The 18,014-nt window shown below is 35.1% G+C and overlaps 1 protein-coding gene across 11 annotated transcripts in view; it reads left to right on the top strand.

Moving 5' to 3' along the window:
* Positions 1–18,014, top strand: part of MYO9A (myosin IXA) — a 258,450-nt gene that overhangs the window by 134,831 nt on the left and 105,605 nt on the right. For 10 of the 11 annotated variants that reach the window (XM_019968212.2, XM_019968211.2, XM_019968209.2 and 7 more), the window contains one exon: positions 6,752–6,871. The exons of the other annotated variant lie outside the window; for it this stretch is intronic. In XM_019968212.2, the coding sequence (XP_019823771.1) occupies positions 6,752–6,871 (120 nt within the window). The remainder of the gene's footprint in view (positions 1–6,751; positions 6,872–18,014) is intronic. 11 annotated transcript variants of the gene reach the window in all.

Here is an 18,014-nt window from a genome sequence, read left to right as displayed (position 1 = left end):
GTGAAATTAAGACATTCCCAGGCAAACAAATCCTGAATGACTGCTACTAGCTGTCTCACAGGAAATGTTAAAGGGAATTCTGGCTGAAATGAAAGGACACTAGACAGTGATTTGAAAGCATATGACATAATAAAGAGTACCATTAAAGGCAACTATAAAGTTATACTTTGTACTATGTAAAAGATAGTATAAATGTATCTTTTACATTTTGTAACTTTTAAAAACTAATTTTGTAAACTTTTTTCCTCCAATCTAAAAGACAACTATACAAAACAATAATTACATATCTCTGTTGGAGGCCATGCCATTTTAAAAGCTGTAATTTGCATGACAATAACAGCATAAAGAAAGAGGTTGGGAATGAAGTTATATAGGAGAAAAGTTTTTATATACTATTGAAATTAAGTAGTTTTTAATCCAGGCTAGATTGTTATAAGGCAAAATGCTAATTTTAATTCCCTGTTAAGAAAATAGCTAAAAAATAATATAGTAATAAAATAAATGACCAAAATGTTTAAACAGTTGTATTGAAAGAATAGAGGAACAAAAATAATATGTCTCTAAACATATGTGGAGTCTAAGTAACAAAGTTCTTAATAACCAGTGAGACAAAGGAAATCACAAGGGAAATTAGAAAATAGTTTGAAATTAATGCAAGAAAATATACACCCAAATCTTATGGGATACAGCTAAAACAGTGTTAGGAAGAAAATTTATAGGTTCAAATACTTCTATTAAAAAAGAAAGAATATCTCAAATCAATAACCTAATGCCTCACCTTATGATTCTAGGGAAAAAGGGCAAGCTAAACCTAAAGGAAGAAATAGGAAGGACATTATAAAGAGGAGATCTGAAATAAATAAAATAGAAGAAAACAAAAGCAAAAGCTACTTCTTTAAAAAGGTAAACAAAATTGACAAACCTCAAGGTAGACAGACCAAGAAAAAGAGAAAGGAGACTCAAATGACTAATTTGGGGAAATAAAGGAGGGTGTTGCTACTGAACTGATGAAAATGAAAAGGATTATAATACTATGAACAATTGTATGGCAGCAAATTAAAATCTAGTGGAAATAGAAAAATTCTTGGAAAGATGCTAACAGCCTATACTGACTTCAGAAGAAAAAGAAAGTCTGAAAAGGCCTGTCACAGGAAAAGAGATTGGATTAGTTATGAAAAAAATCTTCCCACAGAGCAAAGCCAAGAACAGTGAATTCATTGATAAATTTTACCCAGTACTTAATGAAATGAAAAATTACCATCAATTCTTTATAAACTCTTCCCAAGAAGTAGAAGATAGGGGAATACTTTTGTTCTCATTTGGTAAAGACAGTATTACCAGGATACCAGATAAGACATCACAGAAATGAAAACCACAAACCAATATCCCTCAACAAAAATTGTCAACAGAATCCTTATAAGCTGAGTTCAGCAATATGTAAACAATATTTTATACCATTATCTACTGAAATTTACTCAGAAATGCAAGGTTGGTTCAGCTTAGAAAAATCAAGTCAGAGTAATATACCACATTGATAGAATAAAGGACAAAATCACATCATCACCTCAACATACACAAAAAAGGCCTCACAGAAGTGAATACCTTTTCATGTTTTTCATTATAAAAACGCTGAACAAATTAGGAATAGAAAGAAGACTTCCTCAGCCTGATAAGGGGACCTGTGAAAAATCCATATTTTATGGTAAATAAATGAATACTTTTCCCTTAAGATCAGAAATAAGACAGGATATCTGCTTTCACATCTTCTATATAACATTGCCCTGGAGATACTGGTAAGAGTAAACAGGAAAGAAAAAGAAAGAAAAGACATCCAAATCGGAAAGGAAGAAACCATTTTGTTTATAGATGGCATATTGTGTATAAAATTTCCTAAGGAATCTACCAAAAAAATCTGCTGGAGATAATAAATGACCTCATCAAGTTGCAAGACTCCAAATCAATATGCAAAATCGGTTGTATTTCTATACACTAAAAATGAAAAACCTGAAAACAAAATTAAGTTGGTGCTCCAATTACAAGAGCACCAACAAGTATAAAATTCTTATTAGTGAATTTAACAAGAGAATTGCAAGACTTGTTCACCAAAACTGCAAAATATTGTTGAAAAAATTTAAGGAATACCTCAGTTATTGGAAAAATATTCTGCGTTCATGCATTGAAAGGGTTAATGTAGTTAGCTGGCAATAATGGATCTACAGATTCGGCATAGTCCTGTCAAAACCCCAGCTATTGACAAGGCTGATCCCAAAATTGATATGTAAAGGAATCTAGAAATGCGTAAAGAGCAAAAGTTGGAGGATTCACAGTTCTGTTTGGATTAGGCAGTGGTTTCTTAGGTGTGACACCTAACACATAAGCAACCAAATACAAAAAGGGATAAATTAGACTTCACCCAAATAGAAAACTTTTGTGCCTCAGAGGACACTATTAAGAACTGACAACTTGTAGAATGATAGAAATTATTTATAAAACATGTATCTGATAAGGAACTGGTATCTAGATTGTAAGCATTTCTTACAGTTCAATAGTAAAAAAAACTAGTAACCTGATTTTAAAAAGGGCAAAGGATCTGAAAAGACATTTCTCTAAAGAAGATATGCAAATAGTCAATAAAACACATGAAAAGATGCTCAATATAATATGTCATCAGGGAAATGCATATTGAAACCACAGTGAGAATACCACTTCACTTCACAGCTGTAATAAAGTAGACAGGAAATAATGTTGGTAAGGATGTGGAGAAATTGGAAGCCTCATATGCTGCTGTTGAAAATGTAAAATGATGTAGCCACTTTGCCTAAAACACCCTGCTAGCTACATTTTACCTAGTAATGCCTATCTTAGGTGGAGAAGGCAATGGCACCCCACTCCAGTACTCTTGTCTGGAAAATCTCATGGATGGAGGAGCCTGGGAGGTTGCAGTCCATGGGGTCGCTAAGAGTTGGACACGACTGAGCGACTTCCCTTTCACTTTTCACTTTCATGCTTTGGAGAAGGAAATGGCAACCCACTTCAGTGTTCTTGCCTGGAGAATCCCAGGGACGGGGGAGCCTGATGGGCTGCCGTCTATGGGGTCGCACAGAGTCGGACACAACTGAAGCGACTTAGCAGCAGCAGCCTCTCTTAGGTAGATACCTTAAAGAATTGAAAACAGGTGTTCAAACAAAACTTGTACCAGATATTCTTAGCAACATACTAATAGTAGCCGAAAGATATTGATAGGAACAATTCAAATATTCATCAGCAATTGAATGGATAAACTGCTGTATCCATACAATGGAGTACTATTCTGTCATGTAATGAATGAGGTACTAGTACATGCTACAACGTGGATGAAGCTTGAAAACATTTTGTTAAGTGAAAGAGTAAGGCACAAAAGGTCACATACTGTATGATTCCATTTATATCAATTTTCTAGAATAGGCAAATCTGTATATAGAATATAGATTAGTGTTTGCCTAGGACTGGAGTGGGAAGACTGGGAAATGAGAAGGGAAGTGATGGTTTAAAAATACAGGGTTTCTCTTTGATATGATGAAGGTATTCTAAAATTGGTTGTGATGATGGTTAAACAGCTTTCGGAATTTTACTAAAAAACCTCTGAATTGTACACTTTAGATAAGTGAATTGTGTGCTATGTGAATTGTATTTCTATGAAGCTATTATATACAAACGCACACAGAATGAATGTCTATAGTGGCTTTATTTATAATAACCCCCACATGGAAACATCCAGATATCCATCAGTGAAAGAAACGATAACCAAGTTGTGATATATTCCTACCTTGTTACATTATTTAGCAATTAAAATACTAAACTATTGATAGGATGAATGAGTCATAAAAATAATCTATCAGAAAGCCAGACATGAAAGAATATGTACTGTATGATTTCACTTAGTTTAAGAACAGGTTAAATAATACATAGATCTTTACTTGGTTGACTCTGGGAGGGGTAGGAATGATATTTACCAGAAGGGAATACAAGAACTGGTTGAGGTGATGAAAATGTTCTGTATCTTGATTGAGGATTACATGATGTAACTGTTTAAGCTTATCAAACTATGTACTTGAGATTAGTGAATTTTATGGTATGTGAAATTTATCTTTAAAAAATGGCCATTAAAAATATACCTTTAAAAAAGGCCTGGGAACTGGCATTATAGAAACTGTTACAGGATCAGAGACATGGTTTCAGATTTGAATGCTACGAGGAAGCTGGAATTAAGCCCCTGTTATGTGGTATAAGGAGCTTCAAAGAGCTTGAACTTTTCTGTCACTGAAAAGATAATTGAAAAATTCTGTTTATTGGCCCTGCCTAGGAGGAACAAGAATAATCTTATCAATATGTGTAAGGCCTTGGATAAAGTTTGAGAACAAAGCTTGCCTAAAAAAATTAGTGTTCTGTATCTTCACCATGCATGGGTTATGGCTGTTAACCATGCATGGGAATTTATGCAGTTTGATGCATAATCTCAGACTGAGAAGTTATCCAGACTAGACTAGAAACTAGCACAAGCAAACACTAAATAAATCTTTTAAGAGTCTGAGACTCCACTGCAAATGTACTTATAAAACCATCCTAGGAAACCAAATTATCTTGACAGGGAGCTGCTGAACACAACAAAGAGAGGAATATCAATTTAAGGTTTAGAAATAGTATTAGAGTGTGTAAAGCAATCTTTAAAATTGGTAAAGAGTTAAAAGAAGGCATAGAAAGCAAAATGAAAGAATTTTCATTCATACCTGAATTGTAGGTATGCCGGTAAGACACAAAATGATCACAGATAGAAAAGTACCCATTATCCAGTTGAAATTGTGCTTAGTAGGGCTTCCTTGGTGGCTCAGATGGTAAAGAATCCACCTGCAATACGAGAGACCTGGGTTCGATCCCTGGGTTGGGAAGATCCCCTGGAGGAGGGCATAGCAACCCACTGCAGTATTCTTGCCTGAAGAATCCCCATGGACAGAGGAGCCTGGCGGGCTACAGTCCATGGGTTGCAAAGAGTTGGACACGACTGAGAGACTAATATGAGTACAATGGCTGTATCAATTTTGAGTGAGTTTTAACTTAAGATTACATGATAATTTAGTATATTTAATATTCTGAACTTTTATACAAAACACTTTAATACCATAATTTTCTTAAATTATTTCTGACTGCTGTATATCATTAGTTATTGAAGGGCCTGAAAGTCTGGTGATAACTTTAGAAAATTACAATTTGGATAGAGTATGAGTAGAACTCACGAGGTGTTTTTTTCCTCAAATGGTCCCCCTCCACTGATAGCCTCCCAACTGTACCCCACCGTGTTACTAGCCAAATGTAGGCTCATCTGAGCCTAAGCATTCCTTCTCTAAGCACCCAATCAAGGTGGGAGATTATTGAGAATAGAATATTTTTATTGAGGTATCTCTTGATTAAGAAATGGTGGTAACTTGGTAAAACTTGTCTCTTTTGAACAGTTGCAACTATGTACTCTCCATACTAAATAAATGAGATAATGTTTTATTAGCTTATTTTTAAATGAACTAGTATGAATTCTTAAAATATTGTACAAAAACCTGACTATATATCAGATATACAAATATGTATACCTGTGTCTGTCTATTGTAATCTATTGTTATGGCATCATGAGTTTCTATCTCCTTAGCTGAGAAGTTGATGCCTATTCTCTGGGTGTTGGTATCCAGTTTAAGGAATTATAGTTTGATTAAACCATGCTTTGCAAACCTCTTTGAATTACTCTGCCTCTGTTTAACTTTTAAAATGATTCTTCCTCTAGAACTATTCATAGATAGTATCTTGTTCCTAATTATACAGTACGTGCATACTAGTGGAACTTTAGTACATAATTATGTGTTGCTTAGTTTGCCTCTGTCTGTTTTTAAACTATTCACTTTTGTGTTTTAAAGGCAAAGTTACTTATATTTGAACTTAATGTCCTAACTCTAGAGATGTTCTCCGTATAAATGATTCTCAACACCTTCCAAGCCTGGAAAACCCGAATTCTCTTTAAATCCATTTATTCCTAATGTTTACGGTACAATCTTCCTTCTCTCTTTACTGCTCGAGTGACCCACTGTTTCAGTAACACTAATCTGGGGCTTTGGTCCTTGCTTGAATGTGCTCTCTTCCCTTTCTTCCCAATAGTTAATTTTGACAGATTCTCCAGCTTTGTTTTTAGATTTATAAATACAGAAGTGCTGCTGGGTTTTCCTGTTCTGTGGTGCTTTTCTTTCTACTTTTTCAACATTGACACACTTGGATTTCCTACAAGTGTGGTTAATTGCGAGATTTGTGAAAGTTTAACTTTTGGTAAATTATTTTGGGTTTGTTTCTCTTTGGGATTCCATCAGTGTTTCTTACATTGTTGCCAACTGTATTCTAATTATATTTCAGACCTGATAAAAATGAGTCCATTTAAAAAGGCACCATACAAATTGTTTTTGTAATTTCCCTAGTATTTTAAATTAGAGATTTTTAGTGTGGTGTTAACACAACATGTTGAGTACTGAAAAAGAATACTTTGAATACCTAAACAGGACCTTTGTTTTTTTCTTTTTGTGTAATTTCTTCAAATTAATTGGAAAAATTATTCACATTTAACCACAATTACTTGATACATTTTTATAATAGTTGGCAGCATTGTCCTTGATTCTCTGTTGGTGTGGGCTTATATAATGTCTTTTTCTTTTCTCCATTTTTTGTTTTTCTTTTGCTTCCTAAGGACATGATGACACAGCGCCATGTGCAGTTTTGAAAAGTATGGATAGTATTAGCTTTCTCCAACACCCAGTCCACCAGAGGAGCTTAGAGATTCTGCAGAGGTGCAAGGAAGAGAAGTACAGTAAGGCTGCAAATGCTGATTAATAAACTCTGTGTTATCACATCCATTTGGAAATGGAAACCAGGAGCATTCTACACCTAAGTGGAACCTAAATGGAATAGACAATGTGACCTCTATCGTCCTTTGACCAGAGAGTCTCAGGATACCACCATTGAGACTTTCATTCTTTTTCTTGATATAAAGAAAGAATTGATATATACATAAAGATAATATACATGTTCTTTTAATTTGGATGACTATTTATCTATGATTCTTGAGTTGTTATTTATACTTCGTTACAAACTTTTAATTGATTTCCATTTTTGTCTTTAAAGTATCCAAGTGATGAGTAAAAATGAGTGTTGATTTTTTTCTGAACTTTATTGAAATCTAGTTGAGGTAGAATAAACTGCAGGCCAAAGCATACAGTTTTGACATATATGTGAACTCATCACAATCAAGATAATTAACATACTTAACAGTGCCAATAATTTCCTCTCTTTTGAATTCCTGCTGATTTTTATGCTTATTTATACTTGAACTTCAACATCAGCAGTGTTGTTTTCATGTATCATTGGCAAATCCACTTAGTTTGACTATACTTCTCCTATCAGACTTTGCCATGTTTGGTTTGGAGCAAAACCACCAGTTAATGTTTTGGCTTAAGGAAGAATGATAGAGTCATAATGGGTGTTCTTCTTCTTTTTTTTTTAATATAAAATTGGTGTGAAAAGATGCCCTTGGTCTTCATTTTCTCCTTTTCTATTTGTTCTACTCATTCTGCATGAAAACGGATTCTTTTGGTTGTGGAATTATTGTTGTTTGGCTGTTGCTATTGCTGTAGTGAGAATAAAGGGATCCTTAAGAATACTAAGAATACTTAAGAATACTAACTCAGCAGTTTGCATATAATATAATGGACCTAAATTAGTTAGTCTTGTATTTTGAGCTTTTTACTGATCACAGATTTACTTTGTTAACTTCACAATTCTGTGATTGAAATTCCATGGAATATTAGTGTTTAATTATCAGTAAAAGGAGAATATAAGTAGAATTCCTAAAGGCAAATGTTGTGGATTCTTTCTTCAGTTCTTCTTACTATGCTGTTTTGGTATAAGAAAATGTGTAATACATTTTGAAAAATATTATTAAAATATTTTCTCATTCTAGAAAAGCAAAGGTAAGTATTTAATTAAAAAATACATCTTAAATGTTACTGTTAATTATTGCTCTTGTTTTTAAAAGGTATACAAGTCTTTATTCCAAATACACATCTTCCTTTTCTAAATCTTTTAATCCAGGAGATAATATTGAAAACAGTCTACAAATCTTTTGAGGGGGCACTTAAATGAGTTCTTTTTAACTTTTAAATAATTCCAAGTAGTTTATTTGCTTTGTCAATTTTCATGACTCACAGACCTGATTGTTTCCAGGTAGGTATGTATGGGTGTAGAATAGGAAGGCACCAATTTCATCATGAGCTGCAGGAGGATATTGTACATTGTACTCTTGCAAGTTTATTTCTACATTTGTAGAAGTGGACTTTTCCATTACTTTAGGTAGTTTGTGCTATTTTCCATTATAGTACTACCAATAATTAAAATTTTATAATATATAAAATTATAAATTCAAGTTTGGGAGGTTGTTTTAAAAAAAACTGGGGACTAATTTTAAGGTAACAGTTTATTAAAAACACTGGAAAAGAGACCAAAAATACTAACAGACCAAAAAGAAGCAGAAACTAGTGGGAAGTTTATTCTTTAAAGTAAGTAAAGTAGTGGGTAGAAAGAAAGAAAGTGAAGTCTCTCAGCCGTGTCTGACTCTTTGTGACCTCATGGACTGTAGCCTACCAGGCTCCTCCGTCGATGGGGTTTTCCAGGCAAGAATACTGGAGTGGGTTGCCATTTCCTTCTCCAGGAGATCTTCCTGACCCAGGGATTGAACCCCGGTCTCTCGCATTATAGGCAGATGCTTTACTGTCTGAGCCACTGGGGAAGTCCATGCGTAAGAATTGGGAATTTGTGGCTTTTTACACAATGTACTCCCCAACTCCCATAGCTCGAGGGACAGAAAACCACACTAAACTGGTTTGAAGTGTCAGAGGACTAAGTTGAGGACTGGTAAAGAAGCTTGAAGTTTAGGAGGAAAATCCTGGAATGGAGAGAGCTGCCAAAAGGCTAACATCCAAACTTAGAGCCATCCATACCTAGCTGACTGCTCTGAGTATTTGGGGGAGACTGTAGGAGCTCTGTCGAAGGGTAGTATAAACCACTTCCCTGACGGCCCAGTGGTTAAGACTCTGTGCTCTCAATGCAGAGCATACGGGTTCAATCCCTGGTCAGGGATTAAGATCCTGCATGCCACACAATATGGCCAAAAAGATAAATAAGTAAATAGAATTGCAAACCAAATAGATAATTTTTGAAAAACACAAGTGCAATTTACTGATTTTTTAAACTGAAGGCCTTTTGTTGTTTCTTCATAGCTCCTCTTGGGGGATAGCTGAATTCTCTCTGTCTTTAGTTAGAATCCCAGAAGTAGAGGTGAGAGAGAAAGAGGCAAAAAACTATAGTGGCTGAAATGGTAGATTAAAAACTACTCATGTTTGAGAAAAACTAACTTGGAGATTCAAGACAATCAGTGACCTCCAGCTAGAACCAATACAAAAGAAAACCACTACTAGACACATTGTAGGCAAGTTGCTAAATGCCAGAAATAAAAAGGAAATCTTGAAAGGAGCCCAGAGGAAATTACATTAAATATAGGAGAATGCAGGCATACCTCTGAGCAGTTTCAGGGCCGATTCTAGATCACTGTAATAAAGCAAATATCACAATGAAGGGAGTGACATGAATTTTTTGGTTTCCCAGTACACATAAAAATTATATTTATGCTATACTGTAATCTACCAATTGTTCAATAGTTTTATATTGGAAAAAAATGATATACCTTAATTAAAGATACTTTATTGCTAAAAAGTGGTAACTATAATCCAAGCCTTCAGGGACTAGTAGTTACATCAGAGATCACTGATCACAGATCACTGTAATAAATTTTGTAATAATGGAAAACTTTGAAATATTGCAAGCATTATCAAAATGTGACACAGAGACACTGTGTGAGCAAATGCTGTTGGAAAAACGGTGCTGATAGACATGCTCAACACAGGGTTGCCACACATCTCCTTGTAAAAAATGCAGTATCTCCAAAGCATGATAAAGTGAAGTGCAATAAAATGAGACTTGCTTATAATGATATGATTAACACCTGTCTGCTCATTGAAAGTAATGGAGGCTTAAATTTAAAATCCAATAGAACAAGACCCAGAAAACAAAAACAGCTGTAAAAGCTATGAGATCAGACGAGTTAATTGTCTATTAGAAGAAAAATCAAGTCTGCAGAAAAACGTAACGGAATTCATTGTTATTACAGTGCATCATCCACAATGTCCAATCATCAGTTAAGGAAAGTATCTTTCAAAAGTGAAGCTGAAATAGAGACTTCCCTCATGGTGATCCAGTGGCTGAGACTGTGCCCTCACAGTGCAAGGGGCTCGGTTTGATCCCTGGTCAGGAAACTTGATCCCACATGCCACAACTAAGAGTTTGTATGCCACAACTGAAAGATCCTACATACTGCAATGAAGATCAAAGTTCAAAGATCCCCCGTGCTGCAACTAAGACCTGGGGCAGCCAAATAAATAAAAATATTAAAAAACATACTTTAAAAAAGAAGCTGTGATGAAGACATTTTCAGTTAAATAGATAATCTGAGGGACTTTATCCATGATATGTGTTCCAAGAGGAGAAATAATGGAAATTCTTTAGGTTAAAAGGAAATGACATCAGATGGTAACTTGGATGTATAGTAGAGGTTGGTAAATGTTTTCTGAGAAGAGTCAGATGATAAATATTTTAGGCTTTGTGGGTCATATGTTGTGTTGAAACAACTCAGTTCTGAAAGAGTTATAGACAATACATAAATAAATGAGCATGGCTACATTCCAATACAATTTTTTTATAGACACTGATATTTAAATTCCATATAATTTCCACATGTCACAAAAATACTCTTTCATTGATTTTTTTTCCTTCAGTCATTTAAAAGTTAAAAATCTCTTTTAGCTTACAGGCCATGCAAAAATAGGCAGTGGGTTTGATCTGTACTTTAGTTTACTGATCCATGAATTATTATAAGGAATAAAGAAACCAGAAGTAATACATAGGTATAAAAATATGACTATACATATTTTCTTTCCTTATCTAGTTCTTTTAAAAAGATTTATGGTTTTTTTAGGGTAAAAATTATGATATTGTTCTGGGGGTTTAAAATGTGTCCATCAATTTTTTGATACTCCTCCCTTCAAAAGGCACATAGAGTACTTATTGATTTCCTTCTAACAAATCGAATGTGGCAGAAGTGACAGTGTGTGACCTTTGAGGTTTAGACATAAAAGGTATTGTGGCTTTTCCTCCTCCATTTCATTTCTGGTCTCCCACCTTCTCTCTACATTGATTAGTCTCTGAGATTTGCAGGGAGGAAATTAGAAGAGAGGGAAGAAATTAGGGTTCTTAGGAGCATGAGCTGCAACTCCCACAAAGATCAGGAGCCCTGGAAAGGGAAGAAATAAGATGCTGGGAAAAGAAAGAGTGAAGGAGGGTGTGATAGAATGTTCCTTCAATTTAAACCCATACTTCTGACCTTCTTGGGATATAAGATACTGTAATGTTCATGAACAAGATGAGGGACCAGCAATTTATAACTTGTGTAATGCAGCTACGGGGAAGGCAATGGCACCCCACCCCAGTACTCTTTTCTGGAAAATCCTATGGACGGAGGAGCCTGGTAGGCTCCAGTCCATGGGGTCTCTAAGAGTTGGACACAACTGAGCGACTTCACTTTCACTTTTCACTTTCATGCATTGGAGAAGGAAATGGCAACCCACTCCAGTATTCTTGCCTGGAGAATCCCAGGGACAGAGGAGCCTAGTGGGCTGCTGTCTATGGGATCGCACAGAGTCGGACACGACTGAAGTGACTTAGCAGCAGCAGCAGCAGCAGCAATGCAGCTAAAGTGCTTTGAAGAAAACCAATAGCTTTAAATTCTTATCTAAGAAAAGAAATAAGGTTAAAAATCAGTGATCTAAGCTTTTACTTTATGAATCTACAACAAGAAGAGCATATTAAACCCAAAATAAGTAGAAGGAAGTAAAGAATAAGGAACTAAAACCACTGAATAGAAAGCTGACAGCATTAGAGAAAATCAGTAGAAACCAAAAGAGCAATTTTTGAAATTAATAAAGCTTGAGTCCAGTACTGATCAGTAGAACTTTCTTTGAGGATGAAAATGTTCTCCAGCTATACTCTTCAAAACTGTAGCGATTAGCTACATATTGTTATTAAACACCTGAAGTTTTTTTAAAAAATTTTAAACTGGAATTTAATTAAAGCAGCTTAAATTTGAATGGCCACATATATCTGGTGGCTGCTGTACCTGGATAGTGTAGTTCTAGCCATTCTGATCAAGAAATATGAGAGAAGACAAAAATACTGTTATTTGAAATGAATAAGACATTTACGTATGGTATAGACATCAAAAGATTGAGGAGAGAGAATGAATATAATGAATATAATGAATATAACCAAGATTAGACAATGTTATAAGAAAAGCTGGGCTGGATGAAGCACAAGCTGGAATCAAGATTGCTGGGAGAAATATCAATAACCTCAGATATGCAGATGACACCACCCTTATGGCAGAAAGCGAAGAAGAACTAAAGAGCTTCTTGATGAAAGTGAAAGAGGAGAGTGAAAAGGCTGGCTTAAAACTCAACAGTCAAAAAACTAAGATCTTGGTATCCAAACCCATCACCTCATGGCAAATAGAATGTTCAAGAGAACTTTGATCCTTACCTTATATTATACATAAACATTAACTTGAAATGGGTCATGCAGCTCTTTGCAAAGAATAAAATGTTAAATTTACACAAGAAAACCTGAGAGAAGATCTTTGCAGTCTTGGGACAAAATTTATTAGATGGAACGTAAGAGCATGAAGTGTAAAAGAAAAAAAACTGATATTAATTATTGAAGTTCATCAAAATTGAAAACTTTCAAGATATTGTTAAAAGAAAAAGCATCTCATAGCCTGAGAAACAATATTCATAATAACTTATAATACATAACTGATAATGGACTCGAAGACAAAATATGAAAAAACTGCAATAAGAGAAACATCAAAATTGAAAACTTTCAAGATATTGTTAAAAGAAAAAGCATCTCATAGCCTGAGAAGCAATGTTCATAATAACTTATAATACATAACTGATAATGGACTCGAAGACAAAATATGAAAAAACTGCAATAAGAAAAAACTGTTTTTTAATTTTTTAAAAAAACTTCAGGTGTTTAATAACAATATGTAGCTAATCGCTACAGTTTTGAAGAGTATAGCTGGAGAACATTTTCATCCTCAAAGAAAGTTCTACTGATCAGTACTGGACTCAAGCTTTATCAATTTCAAAAATTACTCTTTTGGTTTCTACTGAAACTTGACCTCTACGGGTCAAGAGGTTTAAGCATACGCTTAGAAAAGAAGATACATGAATGATCCCTAGGCTCTTTAAAGATTGCCAGCTTTATTAGTCACTCAGTATATCTTCTTCAGTGGCAGTTTTTCCCTATACTTGACCAACTATATGCTTACAATGAATATGTTTTGCAATGTGTAAATTTTGCCATAATTTAAAAAATTAATTGCTTAATCATGAAGCCTGACATAAATTATAGATATGTAAAAAAGACTATTTTTCATGGAATTAAGAATATTAAAAAAAAAATATAGAAACCCCAGGAAATGTCTGCACCTTATTCATAAGGGCTTCCTCCAGATCAGAGTGGGAACCAGCAGCCTGCTTGCCTAATATTGAGGAAGGCTCCAGTTCTTGGAAGACCTGAGGTTTGTGGCGGGGCACTTAGATTATGACATAGGGACCTTCACATTACTCTCAGAGATGAGAAACAGCCTGGCATTTGGAGTCAGGCAGGACTAGGCCCAAATTCTGGCTCTGCCACTTAGCCCTTGTGTTACTGTGTGTGGAAGGTGTTTCTCAGAGCTTCAGTTTCCTTCTCTGAAAGGCAGTCCCTCTGCACAGGGGCAGTGCGAGACTCAAATGTGATAATGAATGCCAAAGCCCTTTGGCTATTGCCCTATACAGAGACTTGCACTAACATAATTTAAAATATTCTAAAAATGTTACATGACTAGAATTCCTGTTTGAAAATGGTCGACAGAAACACGTACAAGGTATGCCAGTATATATTTTGATGAAGCCTGGAGGTATGTCAGGGAGCTGTTTTTATTGAGTTGGTAAAATATGGCTATTTATCAAATTTTGGAAATCAATATGGGTAAACAAACATGAAGGTCTACCTTATAGACAAACACAGTAATAACAAAAATTGAATATTTGTGGGGGAGTGGGGCACTCTGCCGGAGAAGGCAATGGCACCCCACTCCAGCACTCTTGCCTGGAAAATCCCATGGACAGAGGAGCCTGGTGGGCTGCAGTCCACGGGGTCGCTAAGAGTCGGACACGACTGAGCAACTTCAGTTTCACTTTTCACTTTCATGCATTGGAGAAGGAAATGGCAACCCACTCCAGTATTTTTGCCTAGAGAATCCCAGGGATGGGGGAGCCTGGTGGGCTGCCGTCCATGGGGTCGCACAGAGTCGGACACGACTGAAGTGACTTAGCAGCAGCCGGGGCACTCTCCACTGTTCTTGGAACCTTAGTTTCCTGATCAGGGGTTGAATCCTTGCCTTCCACAGCAAAAACGCAGGGTCCTAACTACTGGACCATCACAGATTTCCCAGAATCTTTATCTTTTAAAGTAGCATAAGAAACCTTCATGTATCGGGAAAAAAATAAGTTTGAAGAGTGAAATAAATATGAAATAAAATATGAGAAATAAGTACTATGATTTTAAATTAATAAAAGTATGAATAGATTTACATCACCAATTAGAGTCTCACGATGGGTTTTTCAAAAAGTTTAAATGATATCATAAAAGAAACGTGCATAAAAGAAATACCCTATTGCTTTTACAAGGAAGATACTCCAAAAAAAGGGAAGAAAATTCCCTGTGAGCAGTTGACAGTTTAAGAAGAATTTAAGAACATGAATCCAGTAAAGCAGTAGCACAAATTTAAGACTATGAAATAATCAGAATGATACTGAAACAGGTTTTGAGCTAAAAGCAGAGGTATAAATCAACAACTATGTGATCTCAATAAGTAGAGGAAACATAATTGAAAATTGCATTAATAGTATTAAGGAAAGACCTGAGATGATTATGTGTCAATATGCAGGAGAAAAGAATGGTATGGAGAATAGAAAATGATAATTTGTCATAAGGATAATTTATATCCACGACTTAGGAATTGGATAAGTGAAATGAAATCAATGCATTCAGATATGTAAGAAAATAAAGTTGTTCAAAGTTCTAACTGAATTTGTTGATCCCAAGACATATGTTTTCCGTAACAGTTTTTATATGGGTATAGATGTTATGTCTTCAGTTCTCCTGGGTATATACTTAGTAGTGAAATTTCTGGGTCAAATGGCAACTCTTTAATTTTTTCTTGAACTGCTAGCTGTTTTCCAAAGTAACTGTGTCATTTCACATTCAGCAGTGTATTCATGAAGGACTTCCCAGGTGGTACAGTGGTAGAGTCCACCTAGCAGTGCAGGACACACAGGAGATGTGGGTTCGATCCCAGAGTGGGGAAGATCCCCTGGAGGAGGAAATGGCAACCCACTGCAGTTATCTTGCCTGGAGAATCCCGTGGACAGAGGAGCCTGGTGGGCTACAGTCCATGGGGTCACAGAGTCAGATGATTGAGCATGCAGCACATGCATATGAGTATATACAAGGTTCCAGTTTTTACGTGTCCTTGCCAACATTTATCTGTAATTTTTATTATAGTCATGCTAGGGTGTGTGATGGAGAGGAAATTGCAACCCACTCTAGTATTCTTGTCTAGAAAATCCTATGGATAGAGGAGCCTGGTGGGCTCCATGGGGTTGGAAAGAGTCAGACATGTCTGAAGTGACTTATCACATATGCACAGGGGGTGTGAAGTACAATCTCATGGTTTTAATTTCATTTCTCTGGTGACTAATCATATTGAACATCTTTTTATGTACTTATTAGCCATTTGCTTGTCATCTTTGGATAAATGCCTATTCATATCCTTTGTTCTTTTTAAACTTGGGTTGTCTTAATATTATTCAGTTGCGAAAGTTCTTTTAATATTCTAGATTCAAGTTTCTCATCAGATATTTGATTTGGCATTTTCTACCATTCTGTGGATTGCCTTTTCACTTGCTTGATATAGAATCCTTTGAAACCCCAAAGTTTTAGATTTTGATAATTTCTTGTTGATCAGTTTTTCTCTCTGGTTGCTTATTCTTTTGATGTCATAGCTATAGAACTATTGCTTAATCCAAGGTCGGAAATATTTACTCCCACGTTTTAAGAGTTTTGTACTTTTACCATTTATATTTTGGTCTTTGATCCAAGTTCATTCTTGTTTTTTTTTTTTTTTGATGTGGACTGTTTTAGAAGTCTTTGTTACAGTATTGCTTCTGTTTATGTTTTGAATTTTTGGCCATGAGGCATGTGGGATCTTAGCTTCCCCACAAGGGATCAAACCCCTGCCTTCTGCATTGGAAGGCAAAGTTAACCACTGGATCACCAACTTCATTCTTTTCCGTGTGGTTATCTAGTTTTCTCAGTTTATGTTGAAAGATTATTCTTTTCTCACTGAATTGTCTTGGCACCTTTGTCAAATTTCTTTTGATCATACATGTAAAGGTTTATTTCTGTAGTCTCTGTTCCTTTCCATTGATCTATTTGTCTATCTTTATACTGTCTCAGTTACTATATGTTTATAGTAAGTTTTTCATTCAGAAAGTATGTCCAACTGTGTTCTCTTTTTTCAACATTAGTTTTGCTATTCTGGGCCATTTGTATTGCCATATCAATTTTAGGGTCAGCTTATTCATTTTAGTAAAAAAAAACACAAACAGCTGGAATTTTAAGAGAGATTGCATTGATCTATAAATGAATTTGGGAACATTGCAATCTTAAAACAGTATTAAGTTTTCCAGTCCATGAGCAAAGATGGCTTTCCATTTATTTAGGTTTCCTTTTTAAATTATTTTTTAAGATACTTTGTAGTTTTTCAGTATATATTTTGTATTTTTTTGTTCAACTCATTCCTTTTATATTATTTTAATGCTATTATTAATGGGATTGTTTTCTTAATTTCATTTCCAATTGTTAGTTGCTATTGTATAGAAACAAAGTGGATTTTTAAATAGTGATCTTATATCTTGTAATTTTGCTTAACTTATTTAATAATAGTCCTAATATTGTTTTGTGAATTTCTTAGTATTTTCCACATACAAGATTTTTATCTCAAGTAGAAATACTTTTACTATTTTATATATAGTAATCTCTGTCTCTTAATCCTATATCCCTATTGTGTCCCTTCCATCTTCCCTCTCCTCTTTGGTAACTACAAGTTTGTTTTCTGTATCTGTGAGTCTGTTGCTGTTTTACATATACACTCATTGGTATTTTTTTTTTAGATTCCACATATAAGTTATATATAGTATTTGTCTTTCTCTGTCTGACTTATTTCACTAAGCATAATATTTTCTAGGTCTCTCCACTGCTGCAGATGGCCGTATTTTATTTTTTTTAGTATCTGAGTAATATGCCTCTGTGTGTGTGTGTGTGTGTGTACCTACACATACACCACATCTTCTTATGCCAGTTGTTGGCTGATGGGCACATGGGTTGCTTCCATTACTTAGCTGTTATAAACAGGACTGCTGTGATCATTGAGTGCATGTGTCTTTTCAAATTAGCATTTTCATTTTTTCCAGATGTGTATCCAGGAGTGGAATTGCTCGATCATGTAGTAGTTCCATTTTAGTTTTTTGAGAAACCTCCATACTGTTTTCACAGTGGCTGCACCAATTTATATCCCCATCAGTAGTGTATGAGCACTGCCTTTCTCCACATCCTTGCCAGCACTTATTGTTTGTGTTTTTTAATGATAGCCTTTCTGACTGGTGTGAAGTGATGTCTCA

Source organism: Bos indicus, chromosome 10 (assembly GCF_029378745.1).
Source record: "Bos indicus isolate NIAB-ARS_2022 breed Sahiwal x Tharparkar chromosome 10, NIAB-ARS_B.indTharparkar_mat_pri_1.0, whole genome shotgun sequence".
Classification (NCBI taxonomy): Eukaryota; Metazoa; Chordata; class Mammalia; order Artiodactyla; family Bovidae; genus Bos; species Bos indicus.
The sequence above is the reverse complement of the archived record's forward strand: the minus strand, read 5'-3'. Positions and strand labels throughout refer to the sequence as shown.